We start from the raw sequence: 19,401 nt of genomic DNA on the forward strand, positions 1-19,401 counted from the left end.
AAAATGAGAAACATCTGTTGGAGCAGTAAACAGCTGTCCCCCCGAGTTTCACAGCTCTGAGAGGATGCCGCCGAGGTGGGGCTCCTCCCCACACCTGCGGCTTCCAGGTTCTCGTGACAATCCCTGCACAAACCCAGGGCGCGCATGATGACAGCAGGTTCCTTCCAAACAGGAAAAGAAGTCGTAACTGAAAACCCTCACTTCTTCCATCCCTGCAGAAAGCCAAGCCTCTTCACCACAGGAGACTGTTTTGTTTCCTTCTTGAGACAGCAGGAAGTGGGAGACTTGGAAAATCTATTGTCAACTGATATACGATGCACCCGGACATGCAGAAGATGGGAGTGAAGGCTTGCTGCTTCAGATCAGTCACAGTACTTGGGTCTCAGTCACAGAAATCCCATGAGGGTGGGCTGCTATATTCCCACTATTTATGAGGCGTTACCAGAGGCAACTTCCAAAATCCACGAGGAAGCAAAACTGTGGGATGGCTCATTCTCAGAAACATAGATGGACTTTGGAGAATTTGTCTATGCATTTTTTTTGTTTGAGCAGACCCATTATGGCTTTCTTGTTTATATCAACATAGGAAGGAAGTTGTCAAAAGTGCACATGAATCACAGCTCTCTAGATGCCTGGTTCAAATTTCAAAGATGACTTTATCTTCTGCAAACTTGTTTTGCCTTCCTGGTGGCCTTTCTCGCTCTATTTTATCTTGTTTTGTTTTTTAAGCACTAGAGCATTCCTTTACCTTAGGTCCTACAGGGTGCTGATATAGCATCGCCTGAAGGTGGGCTTCTTCTCCATTCAGGTGGGGATGCACAGCTCACAGCCTCCAAAGGGGGTGGATGGGGGTGGTCAGTTTGCCAGCCACTCCAGATGACGTCTCCCACCACTAGGGGCCTCCCTAAGAGAAGTGATCGGCATTCTGGACATTAAAACTCAGCTTGTTTCCTCAATGTATGGCCTCCAGGGGCGTGTCAAGCATTTGATGACCCACAGCAGCCCCAGACTGTGTTAGGCTGGGCAGATGCAGAGCTGTTAGGGGAAACATTCCTTCGTTGACAATTTCTGGACCTGATCATGACAACCTGGGGCTAAGATACGACCTGACCAGTGATGATGTTACCACCTTCAGCTTCCATCTGGGAGTCAGGAAAGCACAAAGTGAGACCTTTGTTTCTAGGCTGTGCAGCCCTCCCCTTCCTGGCCCTCATCTCTCTCCTGGTGCCCCTCACTGCCTAGACACAGACCCATCAAGATCAGAAGCAGGAAGTTGAGCTGATGCAAGAACATGCAGCATGGTGTCAGCTGCTGTGGTTTTGAACATCACAGAGACAATGTCCCTAGAGGTTGACGGAGTGGGTTGTGAGAAGACCATCCAGTGTGGAACCAGAGCTCATTATGCGCATGACGCCTCTCAACTCTCTTGCTTCTCTCCTTAACTCTTGGTTACTTGGTTTGTAAGAGGGAAGGACTGGATTGCTGAGAAGCATTGGCATGTTGTTTCCAGCTGAATATCCAGGAGTTACTTTGAGCTTCTAGAACTGAAACTGTTTCTAAACCAACTCATATTGGAATCCTTGTAAGCCCAGGATGTTTCTGAGGGTGAACACAAATTGTGCTTATTTTAAAATACATATGTACACGTGTATGCATGTGTTACAGACATATGCATCTGTGTACACCTATGTATGTGTATATCAATATATGCATATATATACATATGTATACATGTGCCACACATGAATATAAATATGTGTGTATACCTCTATGTATGTACCTGGACATATGCATATGTATACATGTATGTGTGTGCATGCATGTGTATACATATATGTGCATAGACATGCATATGCATACATATGTACACATGTATAGTGTATGAACATAAGCATATGTATATATGTTTATATAGACACATGCATATGCAAACGTGTATGCATGTGTGGTATAAGCATGCATATGCATACATATGTATACATGTATGTATACAGATGTGGATATGCATACATGTATATACATACATGGTATATAAACATGCATATGCAGGCCAGGCGCAGTGGCTCACGCCTGTAATCCGAGCACTTTGGGAGGCTGAGGCAGGCAGATCACCTGAGGTCAGGAGTTTGACACCAGCCTGGCCAACATGGTGAAACCCTGTCTCTACTAAAAATACAAAAATTAGCTGGGCTTGGTGGCATGCGCCTGTAATACCAGCTACTTGGGAGGCTGAGGCAGGAGAATCACTTGAACCCAGGAGGCGGAGGTTGCAGTGAGCCAAGATTGTGCCGCTGCATTCCAGCCTGGGCGACAGAGTGAGACTCCGTCTCACAAAATAAAATAAAATTAAATTAAATTAAATATGCATACACATGTCTAGAATATGCATGCACATGTATAATACACATGTATAGACATATGCACACATGCATACATGTAAGTATGTATAGCATATTGTGTGTGTGTGTGTGTGTGTCTGTGTATATATAATTCCTCATATTCTTACCTTCTAGCCTCCCCCATAGCTATTCCAAATTTGAGACAATTTACTCTTATTTCTTTAGGCCTATTACTTTGCTTTCATAGAGAGGACTGACTAGAGAAGACCAAACCCAAGTTCAGGTCCAGCAACTACCCACGTTGTCCTCAAACTTCAGAATCTTATCTCAAGTGTCTTCACTGACACTGCAGGCCCGCTCTGGGAGACTGAGTGTGACCCACAGGTGCCAGCCCCATGTGCTCTTAACCTTGAAGATACCATCAGCTGCTTCCCACAAGCAGTAAGCATGGCTGTTTCTTTCTGGGCCATGGGGTGTGGTTAGGGAGCAAATCAGTCCTGACTCCAGCTGCATTGACCACGCCATCATACATCCCCACGATGATGCTGTGACTTGTATCTGATTTTCCAATCTGGTTCCTGGGCCTAAACCTGCTGGGCACTGGTTAGGATGGGGTCTCTACAAGCCTGCGCAAAACTCCAGTTAGAGCAAAAGCAGAGCTCTCCCGTCTGAGAAAGGAAGTTAGTGCATGAAGGAGCTGGCTCCCACAGGCAGTACCGACAACGTCAAGGAGACCACAGTCCTTGAAGCACTTCCTGATGACCCCAATTATTCCTAGCAGCCATGGTAATAAACACTCCGGAGCACCTCTCCAATGACGTCTGTGACAACCCTCCAGGGTCACATATTGCTAACTTCCAACCTCAAGGCGGAAACCATCTTCCTGCCTGGCTGCTCCTGCTTAGGGAGAAGGGCTCGGCCTGGAAGGGTCTGCAGCTCTAGGGGGCAGATATTCTGGCGAGAAGCAGGACTTCAGAACACCTCTCAGGCCTCATCCAACAACCCCTAAAAACTGCATTAATGTGCACAGAAGCGCCGATGGCCCATTGAAGACCCATGTTCCGGTTTGCTGGGGGAGGCTGGGTGGGAAGGGCAGCTTTGGTAACTACCAGCCACAGGACACTTGTGTACATTTGAGTCACTTCCATGTGACCCTTAGCAAAGACATAAATAGACCCTTTGATGTGTGGGTCCCTCACCAAGAAGCTATGCATTTGCAGAGGGGACCCTGTGCTCCTTCCGCCTCCTTGCCTCCTCCTGCTTCCTCTTCCTTTTGGTGAAAGGAAAACATAGGGAAATGACAAGGAAAGGCCATGAGGCCTGACATTTCCTGGCTGTCACTGCCAATGAGTGCTTCAGAGTGCAAAGAGGGGACATTGAGGAGGTGACGCTGGGAAGTGGAGGCCCAAAGCCATTGCCAAGGACTGCTTGGTCAAGAACATGCTGCAGGTCGGATACAGTGGCCCACACCTGTAATCCCAGCACTTTGGGAGACCAAGGCGGGCTGATCACTTGAGGTCAGGAGTTCAAGACCAGCCTGGTCAAGAAGGTGAAACCTCACCTATACTAAAGATACAAAAATTAGCTGAGCATGGTGGCATGGGCCTGTAGTGCCAGCTACTTGGGAGGCTGAGGCAGCAGAATCGCTTGAACCCAGGAGGTGGGGGTTGCAGTGAGCTGAGATCACACCACTGCACTCCAGCCTGGGTGACAGAGCAAGACTCCATCCCCCAAAAAAAAAAAACAGGCTGCCAAGAGTGTGCTGAGCCCTCTGGAGCTGGGAGAATGTTGGATGTAAGGCCCTTGCTGGACCTGCTGTCTAAAGGGTCTTTCACTCATTTGTTCATTTGTTCCTTCATTGGTTCATCCAGTTTGCATGGACCGAATGCTGGCTGACTGCAGGCAGTGAGAACTTGGAGCTCAACTCGACGGCTCAGATTCTTGCCCTCAAGAAGCTTCCATTCTAGAGGGAGGGGCTCACAATAAACAAGTTGCAGACACTAGTCAGTCATCTCATCTAACAAAACATACTGGGTAGCTATGTTATTAAATTAAATACATGCAGGAAAAGAAATTGCCCATTATAGGGAATGAGAACCTATATACACCCACCCTAAGCCAAATTGTTAAATATAAATCTGGACTGGGGGTTGGGGGTAGAAAGAGGCTCATCTCAAATACTTCACCTTTTGGGTTCTGAACCAGCCACTTGCTTACATCTTCTGAAGATGGTTCTGTCTGCACAGAGGTGAGAGGCAGCAGACCAGCCTCCTAAAGAGCCTACGTGTGGGCAAGTACCTCCTCCACTTACCCTGTGCCCAGGCTGTGACCGGCCAAAGAGCACCTCGGAGACGTCCACACCATCAAAGCGCCGTCCTTGAGGTAAGCTGGCCTGGGCCAGGGCTACCACAGTCGGAAAAATGTCCAGCACGCTGCAGAAATAACAAAACTGAGTTGGCCCCAGCTCTTCTGACTCGCTCCCTGACCCTGCCGTGTCAACACCCACCTGAACCAGCCCAGAGCAAGCACCGACAGCCTCTCCTATGGCCTGGCTTACCTTCTCTACCTGCTCGTTTTTCCTTTCAGTTCCACCTGGATTTCTGCTCCTACAAGAGGCAGAATGGTGCAGCGGTTCAGCACCCAGGCCCTGCAGCCAGGCGTTGCCCGGGCTCAGATCCCAGCTCTGCCACGTATCTAGCTTCTCAATGCCTTAGTTTTCAATTCTCTAAAATGGGTATGATATTTTAATAATATAGTAGTACCCCCTTATCAGAGACACATTCTAAGGGCCCCAGTGAATTCCTGGAACCTTGGATTGTACCGAACCTAACGGCCATAAATCAAACATGTTTATTCATTATTTTTTTAGAGACAGGGTCTTGCTCTGTCATCCAGGCTGGAGTGCAGTGGTGTGATCATAACTCACTGTAACCTCGAACTCCTGGGCTGAAGTAATTCTTGTCTGCCTCCAAGAGTAGCTGGGACTACAAGCATGTACCACCACACCTACAAAATTTCTTTGTTGTTTTATTGATTTTTATTTATTTATTTATCTATTTATTTATTTATTTATTTATTTATTTATTTATTTATGTTTTGTAGAGACAAGGTCTTGCTATGTTGCCTAGGCTGGTTTCAAACTCCTGGCTTCAGGTGATTCTCCTGCCTCAGCCTCTCAAAGTGTTGGGATTGCAGACGCGAGCCACTGCGCCCGATCAGAACACATTTCTGTTCATGTCTTCCACTCACAAATGTAATGACTTTTCCATCTTAACTAAGTACTTACCATGAACTGTGGCTATAACTTTCGCAGTTTGAGGTGCAACAGCAAAATTAGCACAAATTTCTTTTTCCTTCTTTACAATTTCATGAATAGGAAATTCATTCTTGGTGGCTTATGCCTGTAATCTCAGCACTTTGGGAGGTCAAGGTAGGTGGATCAGTTGATTTTGTTCTGACATGAACAAAATCCACCAAAATGTGAATAAAGGCTGAACAATGGCCATGTGAACAATGGCCAGTTTGAGACCAGCCTGGGCAATAAGGCAAAAAATCCCATCTCTACCAAAAAAAACAAAAAGAAAAAACAAAAAAATTAGAAGATTCATTCTCACCAAAGATCTTAACAACCTCAGCATATAATTTCTTTTTCTTTCCCTTTTTTTTTTTTTTTTTTTGAGATGGAGTCTTGCTCTGTTGCCCAGGCTGGAGGTGCAGTGGTGCAACCTTGGCTCACTGCAGCCCCTGCCTCCAGGGTTCAAGTGATTCTCCTGCATCAGCCTCCTAAGTAGTTAGATCTACAGGTGCATGCCAACACACCCAGCTAATTTTTGTATTTCTAGTAGAGATGGAGTTTGGACATGTTGGCCAGGTTGGTCTCAAACTCCTGACCTCAGGTGATCCACCTGCCTCAGTCTCCCAAAGGGCTGAGATTACAGGCAGGAGCCACTGTGTTCAGCCTTCTTTCCTTATTCAGTCAAGAACTTCACCTTTCACTTAAAGGAAGCACCTTTCGGCTTCTCTTTGGCATATTCGAATTGCCCGCATCTTGCACGTTGGGGCCATTAGTAAGTAAAAATAAGTGTGACTGGAACACAAGCCCTGTTATATCTCGACAATCAATCTGATAACTGAGATGGCTACTAAGTGACTACTAGGCAGGTAGCGTATACAGCGTGGATCCACCGGACAAAGGGCTGACTCGTCCTGGACGTTATGGGGTGGGATGGTGCCAGACTTCACCACATTCCTCAGAATGTGCACAATTTAAAACTTAGATTCATTTCTATAATTTTGCATTTAATATTTTTAGACCATGGTTGATCACAGGTAACTAAAACTGCAGAAAGTGAAACCGTGGATAAAGGAGGACTGCTGTATTAGTGCCAGGTCACAGGTGGTTGTGTGCATGAAACACACTGTAAGGCACAGAGAAGAAGACCTGGCACTCAGAAAGTACTCACTGGATGTTTGTGTCTTAATGATTCACAAGGGTAATCCCTGTGAGCCCACCTAAGAACTGAGGGGTTCTACCTGTCACCAGCTTGGTGACAGCCATTTGCTTAGAGGAAACAGTGCGGGACAGGTGTCCACAAGAGAATATTCACTGCATTTTCCATTGGGCGGGTCTCTGTGTTATAAAAGATTTAGTTTTTGTTCAAAATGCCATGATATGTGAAACATTCCATCTGCTTTATTTTAGCTCTTTTAGTCCATTACGAAGTAGTGAATGCGGCCAGGTGCGGTGCCTCACGCCTGTTATCCCAACACTTTGGGAGGCTGGGGTGGGTGGATCACCTGAGGCCAGAAGTTTGAGACCAGCCTGGCCAACATGGCAAAACCCTGTCTCTACTAAAAATACAAAAATTAGCTGGTTGTGGTGGCACACACCTGTAATCCCACCTACTTGAGAGGCTGAGGCAGGTGAATGGCTTGAACCTGGGAGGTGGAGGTTGCAGTGAGCCGGGACTGCACCACTGCACTCCAGCCTAGGTAAAACAGTAAGACTCTGTCTCCAAAAATAAATAAATAAATAAATAAAAGTAGCGAATGTTTACGGTAGAAAAAATGACAGCATCCGGAAATATAAAAGAACAACACACACTTAGTCCGTCACCCAAAGGCAGCCATTGTTCATATTTTAGTGGATTTTGTTCATGTGACTTTTTAAAGCCATATGGTGCAAGGTTACTCTACCTACGGCACATCTTCCTCCAGCCTGTTGTGCTCATGTTGCGGGGGGAAAAAAAGTCTTCCGCAAGAACAGAGAGGCTGCCCCTTCAACAGAGCCATTTATATGATGGCCAGGCCAACTGGAAGTCAGCGGGGCTTACTGGGACCAGGAGGACTGAGCTAATGGGAAGCTGGACTTTCCCAAGAAAGAGGCCCTGGTAGCCCTGAGGCTGGGCGCAGCAGCAGACTTCAGGCTTTTGCATGCACCATTCACTGGGAAGCCTCCAGGGCCACAGATCCCCACTTTCCCCAATCTGATATCTGAGGGCTGGGGGGATATCTGCCTTCTAAGGGGGCTGCAGAAAGGACCTGCTCTGAGGCTCCGTCTCCTGTTGGCCATCTCCTTCTCCTCTCCAGGGCTCTACCTACAACCCCAGGCACAATCTCTCTGTTGACTACAGTACAGAGTGTTTCTGTTTGCCTTTGGCTCCCACAGTCCATGGAGCTGGTGGCTTATCTCTTAAGAAACAAGCTACAGGACCTGGCATCCCACTCTGATGCAAAGTCAAGAATGCAGAGTCAGCACTCGCAGAGCACGGAACAGTCCAGAAACCTGTCCAGAGTCCAAGGTTCCTGCCACAAACCGGAAAGCCAAGGGGACCACAAAGCAGTCTGAAAAGGCCGCGGTGGTTTGGAGCTGTTTGCTCGAGTTTTCTCTAAATTGTGCCCCTAAGAGAGATCAGCGTCACAGATGGGTCAAATCAGTCAGCAAGAGAAACAGGATCTGCGTTCGATTTTGGAAAGTATTGTGTACTTTCTTTTTCCATCTGATTTCCCCCCACTACTCTCTCCTGAGGTTTAGCATCCTAATTATATAGCACTAAGTCTAATGTTCACGGAATCCTAATGTCTCAGACTTTGGCAAGATCTTCAGAGGTACCTAGTCCACCCAGAGCACAAAGAAAGCCTCTCACCCATGAGAAAAGCTTCAACATGTCCAGTGACTCAGGCCACTCAAGGCAGCCCCATCCCGATTTGGCAAGCTTGGGCTGTCAAATAGTCCTTCCTTAAGTAAAAGAAAAAGCCAAGCCCCTGAGCTTAGCCCTGGAAGAGGGAGATGGTCCCTGGCACACGCAGCCCAATGTCATCCCAGGGCTGGGCCCCCAGCCTACATGAGGACTTGAAGAAAGCATCCTAGCCCTACTAAGGCTACCAAGGGCACCCCAGCTACTCTAAACCTCAAACCCCACCAGTGAAACTGGGCCTGGGAGTCTTTAAAACCTCGGAGAAAGAGACAAAATAAATACAAACCTATACTTTAAAGTTTCCCCTGTTCGTTTCGATGCCCGGCTTTTGGCAGAGCCACATTGCAGCTTTCATGGGACCTGGGCACTTTTGCCTTCGTGGGTCTCTTCCTTCATTAAAAAACAAACAAACAAAAAAGGACCTGGCACAGTGGCTCACAGTTGTAATCTCAGCCCTTTGGGAGGCCAAGGAGGATGAATCACCTGAGGTCAGGAGTTCGAGACCAGCCTGGCCAACATGGTGAATCCCTGTCTCTACTAAAAATACAAAACAAATTAGCCACGCACGGTGGCAGGCACCTGTAATCCCAGCTACCCGGGAGGCTGAGGCAGGAGAATCGCTTGAACCCAGGAGGTGGAGGTTGCAGTGATCCGAGATCATGCCATTGCACTCCAGCCTGAGTGACAAGAGGGAAACTCCATCTCAAAAAAAAAAAAAAAAAATTCCAAAATTCCATGGAGTCGCACTGTGCCTCATGGGTCTGATGGAGAAGTGGTTCCCGGCCTCTGATGGGATGAAACCCCACTTCAGTAGGCTTTTTGGTTGTGACAAGGGCAGTCATGAACCCATTTGTGATGACAGGAGAGGGCTGAGACTGCTCTGCACAATGGCACAAAAGGCTGTCCTCAGAGTGGGCAGGGTGACATCTTTGCAGGTTGCATTGCCCTTATGAAAATATGTGCTTTTTCTTTCCCTGTGGCTCTGGCCAGCCCAGGCTCTGCAGGTTGTTCGTAGGAAGGGTGCATATTTGTGTTCTTATCCAAGGGGTTGCTGAAGGAACCTAAGAGTGGAGATGGGGCAGTGGTGGCGAGGAGGATGCAGAAAGGCCTGGCCTGCTGGGCAGATCATTTGAGGTCAGGAGTTCGAGACCAGCCTGGCCAACATGATAAAACCCTGTCTCTACTAAAAAGACAAAAATTAGCCAGGCGTGGTGGCACACGCCTGTAGTCCCAGCTACTGGGGAGACAGAGGCAGGAGAATCACTTGAACCCGGGAAGCAGAGGTTGCAGTGAGCCGAGATCACGTCATTGCACTCCAGCCTGGGCGAGAAGAGTGAAGGTCCATCTCGAAAGAAAGAAAGAGAGAGAGAGAGCAAGAAAAGAAAAGAAAAGAAAAGAAAAGAAAAGAAAAGAAAAGAAAAGAAAAGAAAAGAAAAGAAAAGAAAAGAAAAGGCAGGCCTGGCCTGCTGGACCCCAAGGTGTGCAGGTGAAGGGTGGGGAAAGGGGAGTGGAAGGCCAACTGGGGGGCTCGTTCCAGGAGGAACCACATGGACTTCAGGATGCATAGTATGGGAACTGAGGTGCTGCGCTGGGCAGCCCTGGGGTGGAGGGCAGCCCTGGGGTGGGAGGCATCCCAGGATGAAGGCAGGGGACAGAGAAGCTGAGAATATTTTATCTGGAAAAAAGGTGGATCTGATCTAAGGACAGGAAGCGAGAGGCAGGAGGGGTTTGCTTGGGGATGGATTGGAGGTGCTTGGACCTGGACAGAGACAGAGGCTTTGTGTTCATCTCTCCCGAGTGAGGGCACAAAGAAAACTTCCTCTGAAGAAGAGGAAGGGACAGGGAACAGGAGGGATCATCCCTAGGCTGTGGGAGCAGTTCTTTCTTAGCACTGAGTTGTAAATTTCTTTCTGCATTTAGTTTTAAGTTTTCTCCTGCATTGTTCTTCCCTGTCATTATCCCTGAGAAAAGTGAGGTGCCCACCCCTTCCTGGTCTCAGCCGTGGAGATATGAGGGGCGAGCCTATGCTCACATTTGATGGGCAGCTTCCCTGGCACCCTCATCCACACATGGGTCCCTCTTAGAAGCCAGCATAGCCCCAACCACACCGATTTCAGGGAGAACCGGGGTCGCAGGGGTCCCAGAGCATCAGGGGATGCCCCCCAGCAAACCAAGCACCTCTTACAGAGTAAAGAGAGCTGCCAAGAGTGGGGGTGGGGGTGAGACCACCTCCACCAACCGCCATCACCCACTGCCAGATCCAGGGAGGAGGAGAGGACTTGGAAAGGGGACATGTGGTTAGGCCCTGCCTGGAGGTGACAGCTAAACCACAAGACACTGATGTGAGCACAGCCTCCTCGTAGCTTTTACTTCCAAGACCTGTGCCTTGAGACAGGCCAGAACCAGCTGAATCCCTCTTCCACACACCTGTCTTTCAGAGTCACGAGGTAGTCCAGGGAATTACCTGTTCTGGCTACACAGCAGCTTTAGCTGTTTCTCTCTCTCTCTCTCTTTTTTTAGACAGAGTCTCACTGTCACCCAGGCTGGAGGGCAATGGTGCAATCTCAGCTCACTGCAACCTCTGCCTCTTGGGTTCAATCAATTCTCCTGCCTCAGGCTCCTGAGTAGCTGGGATTACAGGCACGCGCCACCACGCCCGGCTAATTTTTGTATTTTTAGTAGAGACGGGGTTTCACCATGTTGGTCAGGCTGGTCTCGAACTCCTGACCTCGTGATCCACCCGCATCGGCCTCCCAAAGTGCTGGGATTACAGGCGTGAGCCACCGCGTCCGGTCTTAGCTGTTTTTCAAATAAGATTGTTTCAAGTCATTTTTGCCATTCTGGTCACCTCATACTTGCCCTTCTTGTATATGGCTAAGAGAGCTTCCGCTAAAGCCGTAGTTCTCAGCCAGAGTGAGTTCATTCTCCCTGGGGACATTTGGCACTGTCTGGAAACGTTTTAATTGTACAACTTAGGGGATGGGGTGGGGACACGATTGGCATCTAATGGGTAGAAGCCAGGGCTGCTGCTAAACATCCTATAAAGCACACAGGACAGTCCTCCAAAACAAAGAGTGATCCAGCCCAAAATGCCGACCACGCCACGGTTGGGAAAGCCTGCAGCACAGTTTTAGGCTAAAACTACTGAAACTTTTTCCCACGTGCTGCCAAAGCCCTGCCCTCCTGAAGGTAAGGTAGCCCCTAAACAAAGAGCTTTCTGTCTGGTCTGCTCATGACTGCTACTTCCCCAGTCCCTGGAGTAATGATTGACCCATAGTTGGACATGGCAATAAATATCTGTGGAATAAGTGCATTGTCCCCATTCTGTACTTGTGTCTGTGGAGGCAGGTCACGTGCAAGACCCTTCTTTCATCTTATGACATCACCCAGGTACACACCGATATTAACATTGGTTATCTCTAAAACCAATGGGATCCATGTGAATGGATCCCCCGCCCCCTCTCCCACACATTCTCTTTTACTTCTCTGTATTCATATTTATATCAACTTGACCACTCTCTGATGCTCATAATTCCTCAGGGCCTCAAGGATATAGGTTTAAGGGACTCTGGCTTTAGCTCTTAATGGCTTAAGGGAGTTATCTCTGATCTGGAAGATCTATATTCCTCAAGCAATAAAACAAGAGTAGGCGATACGCAGTCTGGGTGGAGGGTGCTGGGCTGGGATCCCAACAACATGAAGCATTAGCATCAATGTCTTGAATTTGGATCATAGTACCATTCTCTGTCAAGCTGACCCTGAGGTGTCAAGGGAAAGAGAAACACACACACACAGCCTGTCCAGGCAGTAGGAAACTCCGCCCAAATTTGCTTAACATGGATTCACATGGGAAACAGCAAGAGGGTAAATCTATAGAGGTAAAACTGGCTGGCTGAAATCCAGCCTAATTTAACACCAAAAACTAGCCTTGGCTGGGTGTGATGGCTCATGCCTGTAATCCCAGTGCTTTGGGAGGCCCAGGAGGGAAGAGTGCTTGGGACCAGGAGTTCAGCACCAGCCTGGGCAACATTAAGAGATCCCATCCCTACAAAAAATTAAAAAATTAGCCAGGCATAGTGGCGCATGCCTGTAGTCCCAGCTACTCGGAAGGCTGAGATGGGAGGATTACACAAAACCCAGGAGTTCAAGGCTGCAGTGAGCTATGATCTCAGCACTGCACTTCAGCCTGGGCGACAGAGTGAGATCCTGTCTCTTAAAAATAAATAAATAAATAAATAAATAAATAAATAAATAAATAAATAAATAAAATGTATGTATATATGTGTGTGTGATACACTATATATTAGGTTGGTGCAAAAGTCATTGCGGTTTTTGCTACTAAAAGTAATGGCAAAAGCCACAATGAATTTTGCACCAACCTAATGTATCTCCTAGGAGGTACCGATACAGCGTATTGGTATTGTCCTGGTACAATTCTAGGGGCCCTCAGGCAGACACTGCCTTGTACCAAGAACTCGCTGCCTTGGGTCACCAAACCATCCCGTCAGTCAGTTGTCTCTTCTAAGGCCCTACATTACTAACGAGATTAGGCAGTTTTATTATGGTTGACTGGAGGTGCAAACACCGTTCTCCGATGAGAAGCCACTGCCTGGTTTTCTGTGAAGCAACTTGAGAGATGGCTGAGTTACTTGTCCATGTGCAGCGAGGCCCGTGAACACTTGGCCCCTCTTGATAAGCACTTTGACTACACCAAGTCAGCCCTATAAAAGCAGCCTGCCTGGCCCTTTTCCCAGGCAGCCTGACATCACAGATTCCAGGCTCTGCTGTTGTTGTCACACCTGCTGGTACCCGCTGACAGCACACTGCCCCCTCCTGATTGTATAGGGCTGACCCGGAATTCCTGGGGGCCCCACAGGCTGCCAGGGGTGATGCCCACCCACCCCATACTTTGGCCCTGAAAGCTGTTTACCCTTTTCCCCTGGACTTTGAGTTTCTCCCCTCCTCCCCATTGGATCTAGGGAAGTCAGAGGGTGCCAATCAAGCTTGCCTGCCTCTACTCAGCTGTGTTCTTTACGCCAGAACTCACTGGGCTAATGGCAAAGAACTTTTGGAATTAGGAAATCGGTCTTTAACCAGCAGTTTTCTGGGCACATGAATGAGCACAGTGTTCTACAGAGGGTTCCCCTTGTTAGTGAACACAGGGCAGAACCACAGAGAGGAAGGTCTTGTCTGAATTAGTGAAACGTCCCCAGGATAAGTCATGGTTCCATAGCTGGGAAGACGTTGTTTTCACATAGATGCTGCACAGCCAAGTTCTTTGCCATGGAGATGGCCTCCTGGATCTGCCGTAATGCGGCGATAAGAGTAATGGTGAGACATCACATTTACCTGATGTGATGGGTCTGCAGTGAGCCACGCAGTGAGCTTCCTTCTAATAAAGGAAGCACCCAGACACTCAGCTCATTAAGAAGCTTCATGGCCAGAGGCAGGAGGAATGTCTTCACCTAAGGATTCATTATTTCCCTAATGGCCTGGCAGGGCCACCTTTCTTCTCTACCCTCCTCCAGGGAAAGTGGACATCTGGACTCCTTTCTTGGGGCCATCGGATTGCTAGAGACTAGCCGGCTTCTCACAGCCACCCCTAAGACACCTGCCTTAACCCCAAGGATGGAACAATCAGGGCTCAAAGGATCTATTGCCTCGGTCAGCTTGGCCCAGGCTGAGAGGGGAGATACTGCTGCTGCCGCCTTTTCTGCACTCTCTCCAGCAGACACAGCCAGGACCCAATGCTGATGTACGTGAAACCAACCAATCCCTTCTTCACTCAGGCGTTATTCCCAGAAGACGGCTCGAGTCCCACTTCACTATTTCTCCCTCCCCTCCCCTCCTCTCCCCTCCCCTCTTCTCCCTTTCCCTCCCCTCCCCTCCCTTCTCTTCCCTTCCCTTCTTTTTAGAGATAGGGTCTTGCTATGTTGACCAGGGTAGTCTCACACTCCTGGCCTCAGCAATCCTCCTGCCTCAGCCTCCCAAAGTGCTAGGATTACAGAAGCGAGCCCCCACACGTGGCCCCACTTCACTATTACTTTCATCACTTCTACAATCAGAGTCTTGGAAGTGTCTGGAAACACCCAGCAAAGGCAAGTGGTGAATGACCTTCCTGAGGCCTCTAGCCACCCATGCCTCCGTCTAGCCACCCATGCCTCCGTCTAGCCACCCATGCCTCCATTTAGCCACCCATGCCTCCATCTAGCCACCCATGCCTCCATGACTTTTCTTGCTCTGGGCCCCAACATCTCAAGGTAGTTTGGGTCTCATACCTTAACAAGGCAGTGCTGGTGACATTAACTGGAACTCTGCCAGGCCAGTAAGCCAGTGCTGGGACCCGGTGCCCTCCTTCCCAGGTCGTCTGCTTGGCTGGACTTCCCCCTGTGAGAGGAGGGGAGGCAGCTGGTTCATCCATGGTGATAACTCGAGACTTCTTTTCAGCTAAGAGCTAGTCTCTGGGAGAACCCCTCTCTGAGTTTCCAATAACCCCAACAAAGGACTGACTTTTTTGGTAACCAGCTATTTCCCTCAACTAGCTGGTGTCTTTCAAAATATGCTTTTTATTTTACTGGACTTCAGATGTAAAAAGTTGCCTCACTCTACTGAATCACCTCATTTTATTTTCTTCATGAGACCTTCTCCACTGTAAATTATTTTTTCATTTATTGATTTGCTTGTTGTGTGTCTCAACACCATGAGACTTCATGAGTCTCATGCACCTAAGACACAGTGGGGCTTAACAAATCTTTGTTGAGTAAGTGAATTTCTCTTCCTGGTGATCATAATGTGACTGTCTGTTTAGGATGAAGAAATACAACTATTAAAGAAGAGAGAAAGAAGGAAACTTCTGCAGCTATTTGATCTGCTCCACGTCCAAGAACCGATCTGGCATGGATTTTATGGCTTTATTTTGTTTTGCTTAGCTTTGTTTTTCCTTGAATTAATGAGTTGTTCTGATGTTATGGAGACAGTGTCAGTAATAGCTCTAACCTCTTGCCTCCTGGGGGAGGTAAGAACCAACTACGTGCAATCTATGAATTTCCACTTTGGTTATTAAAAGAATTATTTTTGTAACCATTAAGTCAAAAGTGACCACCAGTATAATGATGGCTAGCGGGCTGGAAGAGATGAGGTCATGTTTGATGGAAACATCCTGAATACATGTTGGGTTGCATTAACCACGGCCATCCCACCACCCCCACACACACCCCACCCTCATCCTGGTTGAGCCAAGGGCCAAGGATCCCACAAAGTTAGCGTGTGCACAGCCTTTCCAAGGCAAGTGCTGTGTGTGGCTCACACACACTGTGGTCATGCAATTTCCCTTTGTTTGGCTGGTGTGAATAATAAAAGCAATTATGTGGGGAGGAGCGTGGGGAGGAACAAGATGAAGGCTTCTGTCGCCCTGTACTAGCACTGTTGCAAACGGAACCTTTGATGTCCCTGGCCCAGCACACCACACGGGAAATTCTCAGCATTCTTAGGACTCTTTCATAATCAGCTTTGGAGTCCCTCAAGTTTTGAAGTAAGAAACAAAACACAAAATAACTTACGTCCTATGGACTGTTTATGTTTAAGGGTGTGGGGTTCAAAAATCCAGTTGGAGTCTCTGCAGGCTGAATGAGACGCTCTTTGATCTAGACCAGCATTTCCCAAATACATCCTTCCTATCGAGAGCCACGTCTCCCATAAATACATATAGCTCCCTCCAATTTATTCATGCACTTGGAACAAAGAATCCAGAACTCCAGCAAGCATAAAACGCATTTCCACGTGGCTTTGGAATGTATGACTTATGCGTCAGCTTAGGGCCAAAGGGCAGGGAGGAAGCATCCGCTCAAAGGCATGTGCCAGGGCTTTGTGGATACTTCCACCCCCGTGGAGGCATCTTTGTGGAAGCTTGGGGTATGGATGGGTGAAAACGGGGAGCCTGTTTATCTGCATGTCCATGGTGTACACTATTCAAATAGTCTTGCTTAACCTTTGAGGCCAGATACTAAGGAAAGATCAAGGCTGTAGTTCCAGGAAACAAGCCATTAGCTCTATTGGTCAACCAGAAGGCACTGGGGTGGGCAATGGCACCAGGGTTGAACACAGGATTTGGTCTCTGCCTCCAGGATGTTTCCAGAAGGGTAAACTGACCTTTAATTAATAAATTTGCTAATCGGTCTTCACCACTAGGGATGCTTCTCGTTTGCCAAAACCTTTTGTGTTGCTCTCTTGTAGGTGACTGACTTTCCTAATATGCTCTTCAGAGAAAAACTTTTCAATGTGCTTGTCTTATTTCAGCAAAGGATTGAAAGCTGGAGGGGTTTGGAGGAATCCAGCTAGTTATAAAACAGGTGTAGTCAACAAAGCAGACAATCTCCTTGCAAAAGATTCAGGAATTAGGAGAAAGAAAAAGATTGGCTGAGAGAAGCCCCTTCGTGTGGCCACTTAAGGAGCAATCCCCTCTTTTGTTGTAGAGACTAGTTGGCTAGTGCAGGCTACACCCTGGGTTCTGGCTCTAACAGGAAGACACAATTATATATGCCAGACACGCAGAGGATCACGGGTCCACAGACCTTGTATTCTAAAGGGATTTATCTTAAAAGGGTCTAGAGTGTGAACAAACAATTGTAAAATATTTATGTATCACCGACAACGCAGATACTGTCTTGCTATAAATCTCAACTTCTCACTGGTACTGCTAGGAGTGGACAAAACTTACAAAGATCTGACTGGCATTCTATCGGCCACTAGGGTTGTGTACTCTAATTATGAGATGCACATGCTTGTAACAAACAGGTGTGTTGTTTTTTTATCTGCACCGGCAAAGGCTGAATTCTAGGATAGCTACTCCTGAACCCCCAATATTCTTCAGTAATACCTGCTCTCACTAATGGATAGTTATTCTAAGTTAAACATAATACTAATAACAACAATAACATCTCCTATTTATTGAGCCCTTACTAAGTACCAAGTTAAGTGCTCCTCAGCATAATGATACATGCTTCCTGGCATTATCTCATTGAATCCTTATGACAACCTCTCAAGTTAGCCACTATTGTCCCCATTTTTCAGACGGGGAAACCAAAGCTCAGAGAGGCTAAGTAATTTGCCCCCAAGTCACATAGCTAGAAAATGATACAGCCGGCCGGGTGCAGTGACTGACGCCTGTAATCCCAGCACTTTGGGAGGCTGAAGTGGGTGGATCACGAGGTCAGGAGTTCCAGACCAGCCTGACCAACATGGTGAAACCCCATCTCTACCAAAAATACAAAACTTAGCAGGCGTGGTGGCGCATGCCTGTAATCCCAGCTACTCGGGAGGCTGAGGCAGGAGAATCACTTGAATCTGGGAGGCGAAGGTTGCAATGAGCCAAGATTGAGCCACTTCACTCCAGCCTGCATGACAGAGTGAGACTCTGTCTAAAAAAAATAAATAAAGAAAGAAAATGATAGAGCCAAGATCTGAATGCTGGTCTGACTACACAGCCAGCACCCTCACTCACTAAACCTAGGGCAATGGTTCCCATTTTGAATATGTATTAGAATCACTGGGGATCTTTTAAAAAATACCCATGCCAGCCAGGTGCGGTGGCTCACGCCTGTAATCCCAGCACTTTGGGAGGCCAAAGTGGGCAGATCACCTGAGGTCAGGAGTTCAAGACCAGCCTCAACATGAAGAAACCCCGTCTCTACTAAAAATACAAAATTAGCCAGGCGTGGTGGTGCATGCCTATAATCCCAGCTACTCGGAGGCTGAGGCAGGAGAATTGCTTGAACCTGGGAGGTGGAGGTTGCGGTGAACCAAGATCACGCCACTGTACTCCAGCCTGGGCAACAAGAGCGAAACTCCGTCTCAAAAAAAAAAAAATACCCATGCCAAAGTCTCTTTCCCAGAGATTGTGATTTAATCGGCCTGCAGTGAGGCTCTGACATCAATATCTTCTAAAACTCTCCTGGGGATTTAGTGTGCAGAGCACCCATTCCCAGGGAAGGAGGGCGAGGGGCAAGATCGGGAAGAGAACACAGCACATTTCAAAGTTAAATGTAGCTAATAATCGTCGTCACTGCAGGCTTTCTGTTGCCCGCGCCTTTATACCTCTATGCCATGGCATCATAAATACGACCTTATAAGTCACAGTAAGTAAGAACAATAGATAATCCATAAATGAAACTTCTAATCACTGTTTAATTTCAAGCACTATTCATTCATTTAGATAAGCCTCCATACTTTGATCAGGCACTGGCACATTAAAATTGTTAGTTGCCTTCGGCTTTCTGTCGAGAAATGCATGTCTTATGGCCATGAGAATGCATTTCTACGCACTCGTGGTTACTTGTGACTCTAATTAAAGCAGAATCTCTTAAAGCAATAAATATTTAGCCACAGCAACCAAAATACAAACAAAACCATGATTCATGAATTTGCTTATTTGTGCTTCTCTGGTTACGGAAGTGAAGTGGCATTTTATGATGCATCAAGACAGGGGCAGGCTGAGGAAGACTCACCACTGCCCACATGGAGGAACAGTGGTCTTTCTTGGCTGGGACCCAAGGGCCATGTTTCACTGAGTCAGAAAGGCAATGCAGCGAACAAGGAAATTTGCAAATTTCTCCATACAAAAGAATCACCAGAAGAGATCCCATCTAAGACATGGATTTCTGGGTCCTATTCCCAGGAATTCTAATTTAGTAAGTCTGGGGTGGGGCTCTGATTCTAGGTAATTCTGATGTCAGTGGTCTGAAAACCAGAGTTGAAGAAGTATTCAAAGAATAATTAGGACGATGCCTTTGGGGGCAGGCAGGTCTCCAGTGCCACCTCTGCCAACCAAGTGGCCTTGGGCAGAATTCATAACCTCCCTCAGTCTCAAT

General features: G+C 47.5%; 1 protein-coding gene across 11 annotated transcripts in view; it reads right to left on the reverse strand.

The window, feature by feature from the left end:
• The window catches only part of ARSG (arylsulfatase G), a 176,380-nt gene that overhangs the window by 35,314 nt on the left and 121,665 nt on the right, over window positions 1-19,401 (reverse strand). For all 11 annotated transcript variants that reach the window (XM_055243908.2, XM_063617509.1, XM_063617505.1 and 8 more), the window contains 2 exons: window positions 14,815-14,923; window positions 4,651-4,771 (listed from right to left, as the gene is read on the reverse strand). In XM_055243908.2, the coding sequence (XP_055099883.1) occupies window positions 4,651-4,771; window positions 14,815-14,923 (230 nt within the window). The remainder of the gene's footprint in view (window positions 1-4,650; window positions 4,772-14,814; window positions 14,924-19,401) is intronic.

Source organism: Symphalangus syndactylus, chromosome 14 (genome assembly GCF_028878055.3).
Source record: "Symphalangus syndactylus isolate Jambi chromosome 14, NHGRI_mSymSyn1-v2.1_pri, whole genome shotgun sequence".
Lineage (NCBI taxonomy): Eukaryota > Metazoa > Chordata > Mammalia > Primates > Hylobatidae > Symphalangus > Symphalangus syndactylus.